Raw genomic sequence first — 17,395 nt, 5'->3', positions numbered from 1 at the left:
CTGGATGTTTCCATAGCTATAAAACCCCTGTTTGCATCCTTCAATAAAGTTCATTTTGTACCACTGCTTCTGTATCAATTTGATTACACATAAATTTGTTATGTGTTGGTGGGATGGGACTGACCCAGTGATTATCTACAGCATCCTAATGCTGGACATCCAGTAGCAAAATAGCATTGTAGCATGACTTCACCAATATATGTCATAATAATTAGTAACTGTCATCCTTCAGCCTGGGAGGGAGTGAATAGGCTGGCCCAGCTCCACCGGGGCTAGCCTGGAGATAGAGGCTCCTCCCTCCATAACTGTCATGCTGTGGCCTGAGAGGGAGTGAATAGGCTGGCCCAGCTCCACCAGGGGCTACCCTGAAGATAGAGGCTCCTCCCTCTATAACTGTCATCCTTCTGCCTGTGAAGGAATGAATAGGCTGGCCCAGCTCCATTAGGGCTAGCCTGAAGAAGAAGAGCCCTCCCTCTAGTCCCTCTGCCTTGGTCCAGGCATCAGAGGGAGAGAAGAACCACTGGACTTCATCCCCTTGCCCATCACCATTCCCTTTCCCTTTTGTGTCATGTTTTTTAGATTGTAAGCCTGAGGGCAGGGAACCGTCTTATTAAAAATAATTATTGTAATCCGCTCTGAGAGCCATTAGGGCTGAAGGGCTGGGTATAAATAACGTAAATAAAATAAATAAATAAATAAATAAATAAATAAATAAATAAATAAATATAGCAGGTGACTGTATGTATATATATATATATATATATATATATATATATATATATATATATTTTGACATGGGGGCAGGTGAAAGAGAGATTAGCATCATAGTCCAAGAATCTGGCATTGATAGAGGACTAATTCAGTTTTAATTTGCATATGTCCTCTCATCTGTTCTGAGGAATCTCCTCATTTGCAACAAAGGGGCTGTACAGATTAGAAGAAAGGGGAGACCAGAGACTGCGCCTTTCTCCTCTGGATTTTTGCTGCAGCAACCACATGGCTGTGACAACGGTCCACCCCAAAAAGAAGTAGCGAAATAAAGCTCCTTCCGGTGATGCTGCGAAGGTGTCATTTGCACCCGGGGCGGCGCGGTGACATCATGCGTGCACTGTCCTGTTTGGATGCAGTGCATGTGCGAGATCATCGACGTGCGCCATATGGACAGTGCTGCATAAAGATGGCGCCACTGTGACATGCTAGGGTTCGGGAGCATATGGTTGCTGTGTGCTTCCAAACCCTAGAATCAGTGCCAGCATGCTGCTTCCTGCCCATGTGTATTGGGCCAAAGTTCCTCATGGTGTTGCTGGCTGGGGCTGTCCCTAATTTTATCTTCTTTATGTAACAGAAGTGGTGAAAGTGAACCCTGCTTTGTTGCCCCAGACACCCTCTGGTACATTGCCTTATCCTATATCCAGCTTACGTGTCAGACTTATTTCAGATCCCCCTCCCCAAACTCATAAAATATCCCTAAACCTCTCCCACTCACTGAACATTAATGTACAGTGTCCCCCTCTGGTAGCTTCTATGAGCTCCACTGTATACTGTCTTCCTCCAACATACACATGCCCAAACCCCAAACAGGCCAAAAACAGTCCAGACTATAACTGGAAGTGATGATGATGTCCAGTTCACTTCCAGTATGTGCAATGTGGGCTGGTAGATCCTGACAGTGCAGTGCTGAAATAATAATAAAGAAATGCTTTACCCAAAGCCTGTATAGCCCCCCCCCCCCCATCCCATTTCAGGCCACATAGTTTGATACCAGGTATGTGTTCTTCTCAGCACACTTCAAGAAAAAAACAAGAAAGTCTGTGATTAATCTGAAAAGTGTGTGTTCTTTCAACAAGAACGGTACAAGACAAAATGTCACTAAGGTCCCAATTCCTTGGGAGAGGCTGATTATACATCTTGTAATTCCCCTACATCTAACATGTAATTCACATCAAAGCCCCAACGGATCTCCCAAATTATATTCTCTGCAAGTCTTCTTTTGACCCATCTCTCATGTGGGTTTTCAAAAGCTGCAACATGGCAAGGCTATGATTGAGGGGAAATGATTTTAAAAAACATTCTGTTGGTTTCAGATGCAGAGTTTGTGAGGAAGGTTGCCACCACTACGATCACTGGTGATTTTCCTTCAGTTTTCAGTGGAGGAAAGTGATTAGGAGCGTCAAATATTGCACCCAAAGCATCAGCTATCCTTAATCACAAGTTGCTAGAACAATTCCATTGATATGGCTGTAGTTAGAAAATCATTATTCGGTATCTAGAGGTAATCATGATCAGGATGGAAGTGCTACTTTTGTTGCTGCACATACCTCACACTGAGTTCTGGGAACAGAAGGCTAACTGTACTATGCATGATGCTCTCCATACGCCTCATAGGTATTATAAGAGAGGTGACCTTGTGATTGGTGGAACTGTCTCACAGATGCTGGTATTTCTGGATCAATTTTCCTTCGTTGAATATCCTGCTCATTATACTGATTTCCCCATGTAAGGCTCTTTTCTTTTCCATATTCTTACCTATCTCTATCACCTAATTTTTACACCTCTGGCCTGTAAATTTCCTATATGTTATGCTGACTTTCTCATATAGAAAAAATATATCCTCTCTTTTATAAGCAGATACTGCCTGGATTGACAAGTAATGAAATGCTTTTTAATCCCAATTATGTGCCAGGTTACCTGTAAGTAGCAATAAGTGTAACTGAGTTAACTGAGGCTTATGTCTTGCTATGCAAACATAGGTGCACAGCCATCGTTTATTAACCATTGAGATAGAACTGAAAAATGTTTTTTGTTTGTTCTGTAATATGCATTTGTTCAGTCCCTTCTTTTTAAACATATGCTCTATTGCATTACATTTCTTTGTGATTTTAGGGCCCGAACAGATAGGCCAAAATAAAACTGCTTTGGGTCACTTTGGAGTTATGCTGTTTAAATGACACATGCATCTTAACAGTGCAGAAGCCATGCTAAAGTTTAACTCCAGTGCTTATTTTGGCCTGTCTATTTGGGCCCTCAGTCATCTTTCTACATCTTATTTTTTGTCACTCTCTTATCTTATACAGCCTCACTATTCAGCACTATACAGTGGTACCCTGGGATACGAATGCGCCGCCTTACGAAATTTCCGGGTTACGAAAAAAATCCATTCAATTAAAGAGTTCCGGGTTACGAAGGTTATTCCGGGTTACGAAGAAAATTTTTGGTGCTTTTCGGCGCGATTTCGCACGAAATCGCGGCTTTCGCTATTAGCGCCTATGGGCTTTTCGGCTAGCTAAAGTTTCCGGGTTACGAAAGCGGCGGCGGAACGAATTACTTTCGTAACCCGGGGTACCACTGTATTCTGTGAATTTTCTTGGCCTGTCAAGATAGCCAGTTTCATCAATAATGAGGAGACTAGTATGATTTCATTACCTTCCTGCTTCAGAGCATCCAGATTTATGGCCAGAACTCTCATCCTTACTTCTTTCATGCCATTTCATCTCGTTATTTTTACCCTGTTTCATTTGAAGCTTTATATCTTGATCCATTTGAAGGTCATTCCAGGCTATTTGAAGGCTCAGATCTTCCCATATGAGCCTACCCAAACTTAAAGGGGAGGCATGTCTCTCTATCCCACTGCTTTCACAGGCACAGTTGGTGGGACCTTTGGAGAAACCTTCTCTGTGGCTGCTCCCACACTTTGGAACTCCCTCCCTGGGGCAGTTAGGATGGCTCCTTTCTTGCTTTCCTTTCAAAGGCAGGTTAAGACCTTTCTTTTTCAAAAAGCTTTTGGAAACTATTTTTAACCAAAAAAAGAAGGAGGCACTATTGTACTGTACACTAAAGACTCCAGATTCTGTGTTCTTGGAAGCTAAGAAGGGCCAAGTGTGGTTAATACTTATAGGGGAGACTCCCAATGGATACCAGATGCTGTAGGCTGCACTTCATAGGAAAGAGCTGGAGAACTGGAAAAATCACATCATAATATGCTCCGTCTAAGAAAACTCTATTAAATTCATGGGGTCACCATAAGTCAGCAGGCAGCTTGAAGGTACACAGACACACAGAGAGAGTTTTCAATCTGTTTTAAAGTGAGATTTTAATTGGTTTTAATTATCTAGTTATCTAACACTGTTTTAATCTTAATTGTGCCTGTTTTTAACAATGTGCATTTTATTGTACTCTCTGCCTCTTTGTAAGCTGCCTTGTAGAGAGGCTGAATTATCAATGATAGAAACTGACAGGAAGATCATAGGAATCACTGCAATGAAATAAGCAAACTATATTTGGAAGTTTTGCCACCCTTGTTTAGTTCTGTGAGTTCACTTTAATGATTTGCAGTTTGGTTTAGAACTGATTTAGAGAATCTTTAAGGAGCTGGAGTGCTCTTTCTGATCTATCATCTAATTTTTTTGCAGGGTAGTGACAAAGTATTACCAGCATGTCCTTGCCTTAACATTTGCAGTAAGCGAGATTAATCAAAACCTCTTGATCTTGCCTAATATGTCTTTGGGCTTCCATATCTTTGAGAGCTACACCAGTCCAAAGAGGATGTATCACATTGCAGTGGAATTTTTCTCCTCACAGAAGAGATTAATTCCCAATTACTCTTGTGGGATTTGGAACAAGTTAATAGGAGTAATTAGTGGTCTTGGTTCTGAAACATCTCACTGTATAGAAGACATACTGGACATCTACAAGCTACCACAGGTAGAATCTTACCCTTAAGCATGGTGTTTTCACAGTGCAACACAATATTTCTCTTCCCTTTCTAAGAGTGCATCTTCATTGTAAAATTAATGCAGCTTGACATGACTTTAACTGCCATGGCTCCATACTACAGAATTTGGGATTTGTAGGTCCCCCCCCCCATACTTTCTGATTTTATTTTGTTTGGGTTGTTTATATATAATTTTTATTCAGTACCTGTGCACATAATACAAACAATCCCCATTTCACAATCAATATCATCAAAAAGACATTAACATTTTAAAAAATAATATTACATTCTTCTTTTTAACTTGAATTGGTAGTTTTGTGACACAAAAGAAGGCTAAAGACCTTGTGAAACTATGAATCCCAGTAGTTGTAAAATAACTTAAAGTGGTGTCAAACTGCATTATTTCTACAGTGTGAATGCACGCTTGGTCTTGTCTGTCTTTGATTATATATGCAATCATGACTTTCTTCCATCCTCTCCTTCCTCCCCCACCTTCTCTTCCTTTATGCCCCTCATTGCAATGTAAACCTAATTAATAGTGGTAATGTGCAGGTTTCAAAAGGAAGATGACTGAAAGGAATGAAATCATGAAAATGGCATATGAATCAGAATAAGCAGGAAATCAACAGGACAGCTTCTCTGGCGAAAGTCTCATCTGACAAGAGTAATGGAAGACCAATGCATACACAAGATAAAGTTTATTCTATTAAACTGAAGAAAATCTGTTAAAAATGCCTTTTTGAGTGTAAGAGTTCAATTGAAGAGATTGATTTTAAACTCCTAAAAGCTCCCTTTTCATCAGCCATTCAGTAATCGCAGAGCAGCATGATTTTTATAAAGATATAAGTATCTCTGAAAAGCAATGAATTATTAACATAACTGAAACTGAGTAGGAATATGACCCAAGGAATGATTCTTCAGAAATGGTACAATTCCAGTAATTTCAAGTTTAGCAATCAGGAACATAATATTTTGATTACATTACATGAAAAAGTAATAGTGCTTGGCTGTTCAGTACATGACATGAAGTCACAGTGCTTTAACATGACCCTTACACAGGACCCTTGTTATACACTGGGGTTTGGTTCCAAGATCCCCCATGTATAACAAAATCCGTGTATGCTCAAGTCCCATTAAATATAATAACATAGTAAAATGGTGTCCCTTATAAATAATGGAAAATCAAGGTTTGATATTTGAAATTTATACTTTTTTTGAACATTTTCAAACTGTGGATGCTTGAATCTGCATATTAAAAATCAGTGTATAAGAAGGGCCGACTGTAACTAACCATATGCCATTATAAGGCTCACAGTCACATTTTCATTCTCAGAGGAAATGTGAAATAACAACAGCTCTCATAACACTTACAAAACCTCATCTGCTGGACAGGATCCACAATGTTTATGGGATGATGATTTCAGCATTCCATAGTATGGGGTCCATATATTCCTGGAGAAAAAAATCATATGGGTGGGTTACAGACCGCCTGTTTGAGGTGGCCTGCACCCGTCCCTTTCCCTGGTGTATCGGGGCCTCATCTGCCAGAACAGCAACCTCCGAGGCCCCAATCCGCTGCTTTTCAGCCGCGGGGAAGCAGCAAAAGGCCGCTTCCCCGCGGCCTGGAAAGGGGTGTCCTTGGGGCTTCAAGCCCCAAGGACACCCAGTGGCGACGGGGAGGAGGAGAAAGGGGCCGCTTGGCCCCTTTCTCCTCTGCGTCGCTGGCGCAGCCATCTAAAGGCTGTGCCCAGCGACACAAACAGCAAAAGGAGCTCCATTTCGGAGCTCCTTTTGCGGACGGGGAAAGGGTGCACTATGCTCCCTGGCGCGGCATGACGACATCATATTTGCGCCGCCCTGTATAGAGGCGGCACGCTCATGACACCGTAATGGTGGTGCTGTCTACATAGGGCGCTGTCATTTTGTACGGACTCGGTCCGTATTAGGGTTAGGGGTGTCTGGAAGGGACACCCCTTCTTAACCCTAGTATGGACCCAGTCCGTACTTTAAGGCCCGTGTGTAACGGGCCTTAGACAGCAATAAAGAAACGTGTTTTAAATATACAGTAGTTGTAAAACAACAATAAATACATTGGTAAGTTTCTAATTCCATAGAAGAATAATTACTACCCTTTTCCTCCCATTCAGTTCAGCTATGACAATTTTGTCTCTGAAATGAGGCCTCAGTCCTATTTTCTCTCTTCATACCAGATGCTTCCAAACAGCATCCATCAGTACAAGGCAATTGTCCAGCTACTTACGCATTTCAAATGGACATGGGTGGGTCTAATAACCATAGATGAAGAAAATGGAGAATATTTTCTAAAGAACATACTACCAATATTTTATGACAATGAGATCTGCCCTGCCTTCACGGAGAAAATATACAAATTAAGCTTTTTTAATGATTTTTTAAATGCACTCGCAAACTGGAAGAAAATTCATGTCAATATCATGAAAAGCAAAGCCAATGTTATTGTTGTACATGGAGATATTGGTACCATGTTAATTCTGAGGCTGTTGCTACATGAAGAAGAAACTGATGATGAGAAAATACTTGGTAAAATGTGGATTATGACTGCTCAGTTGGATATTGTTGCAATATCCATGCACAGAGACTGGGATATAGAACTATTCCATGGAACCTTATCTTTCACAGGCCACTCAGAAGAGGTGCCAGGATTCCAGTACTTTCTTCAGAACCTGAGGCCTCATTTGGCAAAAGAGAATGGCTTTATCCAAACATTCTGGGAGCAAGCATTTAGCTGTTCATTTCCAAATCCCAAAGATAAAGGAGGTGTTGTGATGCCATGCAATGGAGAAGAAAGACTAGAGAATCTACCTGGACCATTCTTTGAAATGAAAATGATTGGTCAAAGTTACAGTATCTATAATGCTGTGTATGCTTTGGCTTATGCTGTACATAAACTGTATAAATCCAGACCCAAATCAGGATTAATGGTATCCAGAGAGAGGCTAGAACATGGGAAACTGCAGCCATGGCAGGTAATCTCTCTTGATACTCCTCCTCAATTGCCATGAACTATATGAAAATGCAATATCTTGATGCATCAACAATATATCTTTTGTTTCTAAAATCTCAGAACTCGACTGAGATGTGGCCATTAGTAGCTGGTGGCTTCTTTATGAGTTGAGTGGTGAAGATGACTCGGACTTAATCTGAACTATAAAAGATCTATCTAAAGTGTTGAAATGAATCCCCTCCAAACAGGCTTTGCACTTTGATAGCTCTATTGAATCTCAAATTAACATTCACCATCCGCTAACATGGTAGCTAGCAGCCATCACAAAATGTAGTCTTTACATTTTACCCCAGATCATAAAATGGCACTGAGTAGCATGACTTTTATGTGGGTTAATGTAAATTGCTGAAATTAATCTCAGTTCTATTTCAACAGTCAGAATGGTTGCCAAAAAATGGAATCTAAATGAAATGTCAGTAGTGGACTGTTTCTTATTTTGTACCCCCATGTTCTATATGTAAAACTAATATTGTATTACTTTAATAATTATATTATTTTGAAACAATTTATTTTATAAATCAGTTCCAGGGCAAAGCTACAAAACAGCATTATTTTAGCATTCTTCCAGAAGTTCCATCATATTTATTATTATTGCCTTGAATTATTTTTGTTCTTTCATCTAGCTCCATCCTATTTTGAGGAACCTCTCATTTAACAACAGCGCTGGAGAAAGGGTGTTCTTGAATGATAATGGGGAGTTTACAGTGGGATTTGACATTACAAATGTGATTACGTTCCCCAATAACTCCTTTGCCAGAGTGAAAGTTGGAAGGATGAATCCTTGGGCTCCTCCTGGCAAAGATTTCAGTATTGATGAGGATGTGATCATGTGGCCAAGAAGCTTTAACCAGGTGGGATGGCACTATAAACTTTAAGGTCTGCAGTTTCAGATGGACAGATTTCACTACAAGCAGCATAGAAATGGAGCAAAGTCTCTTAAACTACTGAGTAGCATGTCTTAGGCCCGGAACAGATAAGCCAAATGAAGCAGCTTCCAGACACTTTGCAGCATGGTGTTCAAATAATGAACACATTCAGGGTGGTCAGAAGCCACACTGAAGCCACACTCCAGTCCTTTAGACTGCAACAAAATGGAGCAGGCTCAGGTCCTGGCTGGCGCAGGTTGGGGCCTGCATCTACAGCCTGCCTTGGGAGTGGGCCATGCAGACAGGGGAATCCCGACCCACTTGTGGCTGGGGTGGACTTGGGCCTCTCTTTCGTTCCCATCTACTCCAGTCCTTAGCCTATTTTCATTGTTGACATGGGATACATGTGCCATCAGAAGCTCCCAAAAGCTCCAAATGGAAATCCAGGTAGTGGAGCACATTACTGGGCAATTGCTTGAGCCATACATAATATTCCTTAATGTCCAAAATTTTCTGGTGAGCTGGCAGTGAATGAATGACTCAATAGCACTGATGATGTGAATATTTCTTTATTGGCTTGCTTTACACACACAAAAAACACACACACAGGAAATGGGAGAAAGAGGAAGGGAAGGAGGGAAGGAAAGAGATTTAAAACTTCACTCAAGAAGTAGGTAGCTTAGAACTGGCATCCTTCCCATTCCATCACTACCATCACCCTGAACAAGAGTAGAAAAAGAAAGGAACAGTTGTTTAATGAACTGTTAGACTTGTTTTGTACTTCTATGGGATCCAGTTCTCTGATTTTAATATGTTGTTTGAAACTATTATATATTTAAATGAGTGCAGGAATCTATAACCTTGTTTATCAATTCATTTGTTTAGGAAATTTTGTCAATAGCATATATGGTTTAATCCAAAATAGAAGTTCATCCATGTTATAGCTTTGCTGTCTTTGTCATCACACAATACTTTTCAGAGACAATCTCAGAGCATCTGTGTGTTTAGCTCCTTTTATGTCGTAGTAAAAGTTGAGCATATGCATACTTTTTCTAGGCAAAAGAATCATTTTGAATTTAAGACCACAAAGCCTTTGGCTCTTTAAAGGTGGACAAGTTTTATGTTGCTTAAGCATTTGTGTATTCCAGCTCACTTCATCACATACATGAAGTAGTTTGGAAACCATGAAAGCTTTTGACAAATAAAATTTTATTTATTTATTTAGGTATTTATATCCCACCCTTCAGCCCTAATGGCACTCAGGGCGGCTTACAATTATTGTTTTTAATCAGACAGTTCCCTGCCCTCAGGCTTACAATCTAAAAAACACGAAACAAAAGGAGAAGGGAATGATGGAGGGAAAGGGAATGAGGTCCAGTGGTTCTTCTCTCCCTCTGAGGCCTGGACCAAGGCAGATGGATTGGAGGGATATGCTAGTCTTTATGGTGCCATGAGAAGCCATGATTCATTAGAAAAGACAATAATGCTAGGAAAGTCAGACGGCAGTAGAAAGAGAGGAAGACCACACACCAGATGGCTGGACTCAATTAGAGAGGCCATGGGTATGAATTTACAAGACCTAAGCAGAACAGTGGAGGATAGAGAGCTTGTAGTTGTCTCATCCACAGGGATTCCATGAGTCAAGGTCAACTTGAGGGCAGCTAACAATAGCAACAAAGTGGTTGTGTAGAAGCAAACTGATGTTTCATCTACATCCTGTACACTAAAATGTGCAAATGCTTGAGTGGTAGTTGGCCAACCCTACTCTTGGATAAAGCACACAATTTGTATCTAGGTCCATTTCAAAGTGCTCATATAAATTTTGGGCCATGGTCAGATAAAGTCAGGTTACTTGGAGGACCATTTCAACTTACATGTATATAGCTGTATCTTATAATCATATTTTGAGTCTCTTTTTCACATGCTCCTGACATAAGACATGCAGCAGGTAAAAACTAAAGAGAAGCACATTTCAGCAGTGACATACTAGTTTTGAAATACTATTGCCTTCTTGCCACTTTTGTTGATAGGAACTATGACATTTTGGGGTGCTTCTGTGAATGTATTTGTATTGATGGAATGTTCTACTGCTACTGTTATGCTGCATTAGAAATTAGGATTTTGTGTTTTTATTTCAAAACATGCATTTATTTTAAGTCATCTGCTAGAATTTACAGCTGCATCCACACTGCAGAAATAATCCAGTTTGACACCTCTAACTGCCAAGGCTCAGTGCTATGGAATTCTGGGAATGGTAGTTTGTTGTGGCACCAGACCTCTCTGACAATGAAGGCTAAATGTCTCAGAAAACTACAGTTCCCAGAATTCCATGGCCGTTAAAGTGGTGTCAACCTGGATTATTTCTGGAGTGAATGCTGCCCAAAATACTAGATGCATGCAAGTATAATAAGTAAGGAATATAAAAATAAGAAATGCTGAGGTGGGCTGTATATTTCTTGCACCTAAGAAATTTCTTGGATTGGTCTATATAGGTTGTATTCTTATTTACACTCTGGGGGGAGGGGAACATTTTGTCCATATCATTTTCATGAAAATAGTAATGTTTTCTTGTCCTGACAACAGTTTCATTAAAAGTCAAACATTATATATAAAATATAAATGCCAGTGCTCATTCTTCATATTTTCTGAAAAGGTGATGCCTCTTTCTTTGTGTAATGAGCACTGCTATCCAGGTTATCAGAAGAAAAAGAAAGAAGGAGAAGCATTTTGCTGCTATGACTGCACTCCATGTCCAAACAGGAAGATTTCTTGGCAGACAGGTAATATACACAGTGTGTGTGTGTGTGTGTGTGTGTGTGTGTGTGTGTATGAATCAAGATAATTAGATGAACTCTCGTCTAAACTAAGGGCTAGGTTTTATCAATATAGATCAGCCTTTCTCAAATTGTTTACACTGAAGGATCCCTTGAAGTATAAAGTCTCAGGAAACCTGAGTCTCAGGGATCTTTTTTGTTCCCTGGAAGGGGTGTCATAGCCACAGCAGGGTGGCTTGATGACACCCCTTCCATGCTACGTCATTTGGATGCTGCGGTAGAGTCACACCATGATGCCGTGTGCCATGTAAATGGGCACACGGCATCATGGCACATTGGGGGCAGAGTCATGGCATTGAGTGTATGGATGCTATGCCATGACTCCCTTGTACAGTTTTAGTATCCAGCAACCATTGCTTATTTGGCTTTGCTCACATCTAACTATAGTAATTGCTGAAATGAAAGATCAATTAGGTTTGGCTTAGATTAAGAGCTTTCAACCAACTACTGTCATGAGGGAGATGCTGTGTGGGCACAGGCCCTTCCTGCCGGGTTCTCGGTGAAGGACCAGCCCAGGTTAGTTGGGGGGGGGTTAGGTGGGCGGGGTTGTGTGTGGCCTTGATATATAAGAACACCTTGTCTCTTACTAGGAACCACATCCGGCAGACTTCCTTTATCGAGTGTATTTACCTGACCCTAAAAGCTAGGGATAGTCTAGGGATTCTGTTAGTGTATCGGCCACCCCGTGCGCTATCGGACTCCCTTAACGAGCTGACACAGCTGGTCACGGAGCTGATGCTGGAGACGCCCAGGCTACTTGTCCTGGGCGACTTCAACATCTCCCTCACGGCCAGCTATGTTCCATCTGGTGCGGCTCGGGAATTCATGGATACCATGACGGCCATGGGCCTGTCCCAGCTGATTTCGGGTCCAACGCATTTTGCGGGTAATACACTGGATTTGGTCTTTTGTTCGGATGCGGAAAATCCATGGGCGGAAATAACCAGTATTTCCCCCCTGTCATGGACGGATCATTTCCTTGTGGAGGCCAAAATCAAGGTCTCTACCCAGATCCCCCCCGGGGGTGGTGGACCTATTAGGATGGTCCACCCTCGAAGGCTGATGGAACCCTAAAGGTTCCAGGAAGCCCTAGAGGGACACATGGTTGGAAGTGACGGCGACTCTGTTGATGCCCTGACTGGTATCTGGAATACCGGTCTCTCTAGGGCTTTACACAGTATCGCTCCCAAGCACCCTCTCAGATCTGCTTCCAAACGTAAGCCTTGGTACACGGAAGATCTCTGGGCGAGGAAGCGGGACCTGCGACGGCTAGAGCACCACTGGCGGAAACACCTACGCTTAGCCGACAAGGCTCTCCTAGACCGCCTGTTGGAGGACTATGGAGAGGCGATACGAGCAGCTAAGAACTCGTTCTATGGTGCTCGTGTCGCGTCCGCGGAGTCGCGTCCAGCAGAGTTGTTCAGGGTGGTCAGGGAGCTAACTCAGCTCCCTCCCGCCCCAAACCAGATCCTTGAACCTTCTAAGGCCTGCTGTGACCAATTTAACAACTTCTTCACGGATAAAACCTCTCGGATAAGCGAAGGTCTTAACGCCGGCATTAGAGCAGAACCTAGGGTAGAGGCATCCAGAGCCTCCGTGGACTCTATTAAACTGGATCAGTTTGAGTTGGTAAGTACCGATGATGTGGACAAGATCCTTGGAAGTGTTCGGAAGACAACCTGCTCTCTCGATCCCTGTCCCTCATGGCTAGCGGCTCAGGGGGGACCGGCTGTAACCTTGTTGTTACACCGGATTATAAATACATCACTGAGGGATGGGCAATTTCCAACCAGCTTGAAATTGGCCACCATAAAACCGCTGCTAAAAAAGCCCTCCCTCGACCCCCTGGTACATAGTAATTATCGGCCAGTGTCGCTGCTGCCATTTTTGGGGAAGGTGATCGAGAGGGCGGTTACAATCCAGCTTCGATCGATCTTGGATGAAACGGATTATCTGGACCCATTTCAAACTGGCTTTCGGGCGGGCTACGGGGTTGAGACGGCCATGGTCGCCTTGGTCGATGATCTCCGTCTGGGCATCGACAGGGGAAGCGTGTCCCTGTTGGTGCTCTTGGACATCTCAGCGGCTTTCGATACCATAGACCATGGTATCCTTCTGGAGCGCCTGGCAGAGGTGGGAATCGGGGGCACTGCGCTCCAGTGGTTCCGCTCCTACCTCTCTGGGAGGTTCCAGATGGTGCAGCTGGGAGACGTGTGCTCCGATAAGAGGGCCCTCACAACTGGGGTCCCTCAAGGAGCCATTCTGTCTCCCATGCTATTTAACATTTACATGAAACCGCTGGGAGAGATAATCCGGAGACATGGGGCGCGGGGTTATCAGTACGCTGATGACACCCAAATAGTTTTCTCTATGTCTCCGACTGATGCAGTGACTGAGGATGGCGTCTCTCCTCTCGTGGCCTGTCTGGAGTCGGTAATGGGCTGGATGAGGGAAAACCGACTCAGTCTGAATCCAGAGAAAACGGAGGTACTTGTGATAGGTTCCCCTGGTCCAGGAATGGCGGTGGTTCCACCTGTCCTGAACGGGATCACGCTTCCTGTGAAGGACTCCGTGCGCAGTCTGGGGGTGCTTCTTGATTCGTCGCTTCACCTTACAGCTCAGGTGAATGCGACGGTCAAGAGCACCTGTTATCAGCTTCGGTTTATTCGCCAGCTGCGCCCATACCTGGCCCAGAGAGACCTTGAAACGGTGGTACATGCTCTGGTAACCTCTCGATTGGATTTCTGCAATGCGCTCTACATGGGGCAACCCTTATACCATACCCGGAAGCTACAGATGGTACAGAATATGGCAGCCAGACTGGTCATTGGTACTTCCAGGGCCAGTCATATTACACCTATACTCAAAGATCTGCATTGGCTGCCCATCCGCTTCCGGGCACAGTACAAGGTGTTGGTGATAACCTATAAAGCCCTATATGGCTTGGGCCCAGGATACCTGAAGGACCGCCTCTCTCCATACATTCTGACCCACACCCTCAGAACTTCTGGGCAGCAACTACTGAGGGTCCCAGGGGCTAGACTAACCTCCACAACGAGGAGGTCATATTCCATCGTCGCCCCAGCCCTCTGGAATACGCTGCCCATAGAGCTCCGCTCGGCCACCTCCCTGGCCCAGTTTAAGAAGGAACTAAAAACCGTCTTATTTCAATCTGCATTCCCCGAATGAAGTTCCAGCTGGTCTCTCCCCCCCCCCCCCCCGATGACAATGGTGATCGGCTGATGGTGTTTTAATTTTGTTTTTAATATGACTGTATTGTATTTTTATGGTGTTTCTGTATTGTTATTGTGTTGTTCACCGCCCTGATCGATGGAAGGGCGGTATACAAATAAAATTTTTATTTATTATTATTTTATGTGAATCAGTGGGGTCACTAGGGCTGTTGTTACTCAGCGTGATAACTCATAGTATCACACACACCCCACATCCTCCTGTACAAGACCATACAGAAGGTAGCAGGTAGGAGAGTCATCACACTGCTTCATTTTCCTTTTGACCAAGAGAAGCAGCTGCCACATCCACCTCTGTCTCTCTATGTGCCCTCCTTGCCCCTTGCCCACCACCTATCACCATGCCTCCCCATCTCCCTCAGCACTCCTGGAGAATGCGGGGGAGTCCTGTCTGTCTGCTACCCGTGCCACATTGCCAAGCCACCTCCTCCTCCTCCTCTTTTCTCATCTCGTCCCATTTCCTGTGTTCCCCACCTCTTCCATCTGAAGAAACTGTACCTTGGCTTCACCAGAATTCACTGGTGTTCTCTTTTAACAATGTTCAGAAAATGTCCCTAAAAACTGCCTCTGTTGCATTTGGGATACAATTGCTACATTGTCTGCATACAATAGGACAGAGATTTTCTTTCTATCATTGGAGAATGAAGGGTTGGAGATGAAAAGAAATCAACAATAACATTGATGTATAAATTAAACAAGAAAGTGGCCGGAATAACTCCTTGCTTGTCCCCTTTGGTTGATGGCACGAGTGTGTGGGACTATACATTGTATAATCACAGACTATGCATTATATCTTCAACAGCATGTTATTATACAGGATTTTGATGAAAAAATGAGTGTATGGTGAGGCCATTTTGTCTGAAAATATCTACTACATGATACAGAATCAAATCCTGCTTTTAAGTCAATAGCCTTTTAAGTCAGTACTTTTTCAGGTTATTTAACAGTAAGAAGGTTCAAAACAAAGCATTAAACAACAGTTGATATTCCTTGTTTGAACCTTGCTTGCTTTTCTGACAAAAAAAAATGTTTTCATCTAACCGATCAATTAGTATATTGTACAGATGTTCTGTATATTATATTTCATACTTATTGTATGTAACAGACAAACTGGCCAATAATTTGTTAGTTCCATTTTGGGCCCTTTTTATGTCTAGAGATAATTACAAAAACATCCAAATTCTCAAGAATTTTCACTGTTAGCTCAGTACTGCTAAATATGCCAGTGAACAATGAGGAAAATTTCACAGTAATTATTATTATTATTATTATTATTATTATTATTATTATTTCAATCACTACTAGTATGACTATGACTATTACAATAACAATCCAGTTTTGTTTTAAAAAAACGAGTCTACCCTGTAAATGGTCTCTTTATTTCCACAGATGTGGAGTCTTGTACCACATGTCAAGAGGATTACTACCCAAATGTGGGGCATAACCTGTGCATTCCTAAGGTAGCAACATTCCTGTCTTATGTGGAACCTCTGGGCATAGGTTTAGCCATTTCTGCAATTTTATTTTCTTTGGTCACTGCTTTGGTTTTAGGAACATTTATCAAGCACCGAGATACTCCCATTGTAAAAGCCAATAACCGGAATCTGACCTACATTCTTCTTGTTTCCCTCCTGCTCTGCTTCCTTTCTTCCTTACTATTCATTGGTCAGCCTGAGAAGGCGACATGTCTCCTCCGACAAACAGCTTTCGGCATCATCTTCTCAGTGGCCGTCTCTAGCGTGCTGGCAAAGACCATCATAGTCCTCTTAGCCTTCATGGCCACTAGGCCAGGAAGCAACATGAGGAAATGGGTGGGGAAAACCGTGTCCAGCTCCATTGTGCTTCTGTGCTCCAGCGTTCAAGCATGCATTTGTATTGTTTGGTTGAGTACTGCTCCCCCTTTCCCAGACACTGACATGAACACAATAGCTACAGAAATTATCCTGGAATGTAATGAAGGTTCCCTGACTATGTTTTATTTTTCCTTGGGCTACATGGGCTTCCTGGCATTTGTGAGTTTCACTGTGGCTTTCCTTGCCAGAAAGCTTCCTGACACTTTCAACGAAGCCAAGTTCATCACTTTTAGCATGCTGGTATTTTGCAGTGTTTGGTTATCCTTTGTTCCAACATACCTGAGCACCAAGGGGAAATACATGGTAGCTGTGGAGATCTTTTCCATTTTAGCCTCCAGTGCTGGGCTGCTGGGTTGTATTTTCTTCCCCAAATGCTACATTATTGTATTAAAGCCAGAATTGAACAAAAAAGAACAGTTAATAAAGAGGAAAAATTAAGCTCCCACTTGATGCTCCCACTGATTTTTATCAGTTTTTGCTGACTGCTGTGGAAATCTGTAATCCTAACTCTGTACAACAACTGAAACATGATTTCTGTTGACAATTATAATGTCCTGAAAAGATAGAAATGGAAAAAAAGTCCCAAAATGTTCTTGTTGTTGACCAGAATGGGTGAATGGACATTCTTGCATTATTTCAAGACTCTTAGAATTTGGAGACTTTCCAGAAACACCTTTGTATTTTGTATATTGTCTGAATTGTTTGTTGAAAATGATTTTTTTTTTGGGGGGGGGGGGAGTAACTCAGAAATACAAAATATCATTGAATAAAACTGCCCTGAAAATCTCTAACAATCTTATCAAAAGGGAAACAAATTTTTTTTGAAATACTTCATGT

General features: G+C 42.4%; 1 protein-coding gene across 1 annotated transcript; it reads left to right on the top strand.

Annotated features, from left to right (window-relative positions):
- The first annotated feature begins 2,278 nt into the window (after positions 1-2,278).
- Positions 2,279-16,996, top strand: LOC149303522 (vomeronasal type-2 receptor 26-like). The gene is made up of 6 exons (XM_089480757.1): positions 2,279-2,496; positions 4,410-4,701; positions 6,859-7,716; positions 8,378-8,605; positions 11,274-11,400; positions 16,095-16,996. Exons 1-6 carry the CDS (start codon positions 2,279-2,281, stop codon positions 16,994-16,996), a joined length of 2,625 nt encoding a protein of 874 aa, XP_089336883.1.
- The last annotated feature ends 399 nt before the right edge of the window (positions 16,997-17,395 follow it).

The sequence above is a fragment of the Sceloporus occidentalis genome, unplaced genomic scaffold, assembly GCF_023333645.1.
Source record: "Sceloporus occidentalis isolate IW3139 unplaced genomic scaffold, rSceOcc1.0.p SCAF_14, whole genome shotgun sequence".
NCBI classification, from domain to species: Eukaryota; Metazoa; Chordata; class Lepidosauria; order Squamata; family Phrynosomatidae; genus Sceloporus; species Sceloporus occidentalis.
This window is presented reverse-complemented; position numbering and strand designations above follow the sequence as displayed.

Excerpts from the sequence above, each read along its gene's own strand:
- LOC149303522 (XM_089480757.1), top strand. The coding sequence starts at position 2,279 with ATGATCAGGATGGAAGTGCTACTTTTGTTGCTGCACATACCTCACACT. Across the intron at positions 7,717-8,377 it reads GGAAACTGCAGCCATGGCAG|CTCCATCCTATTTTGAGGAA; the intron begins GTAATCTCTCTT and ends TCTTTCATCTAG. Across the intron at positions 8,606-11,273 it reads GGCCAAGAAGCTTTAACCAG|GTGATGCCTCTTTCTTTGTG; the intron begins GTGGGATGGCAC and ends TTTTCTGAAAAG.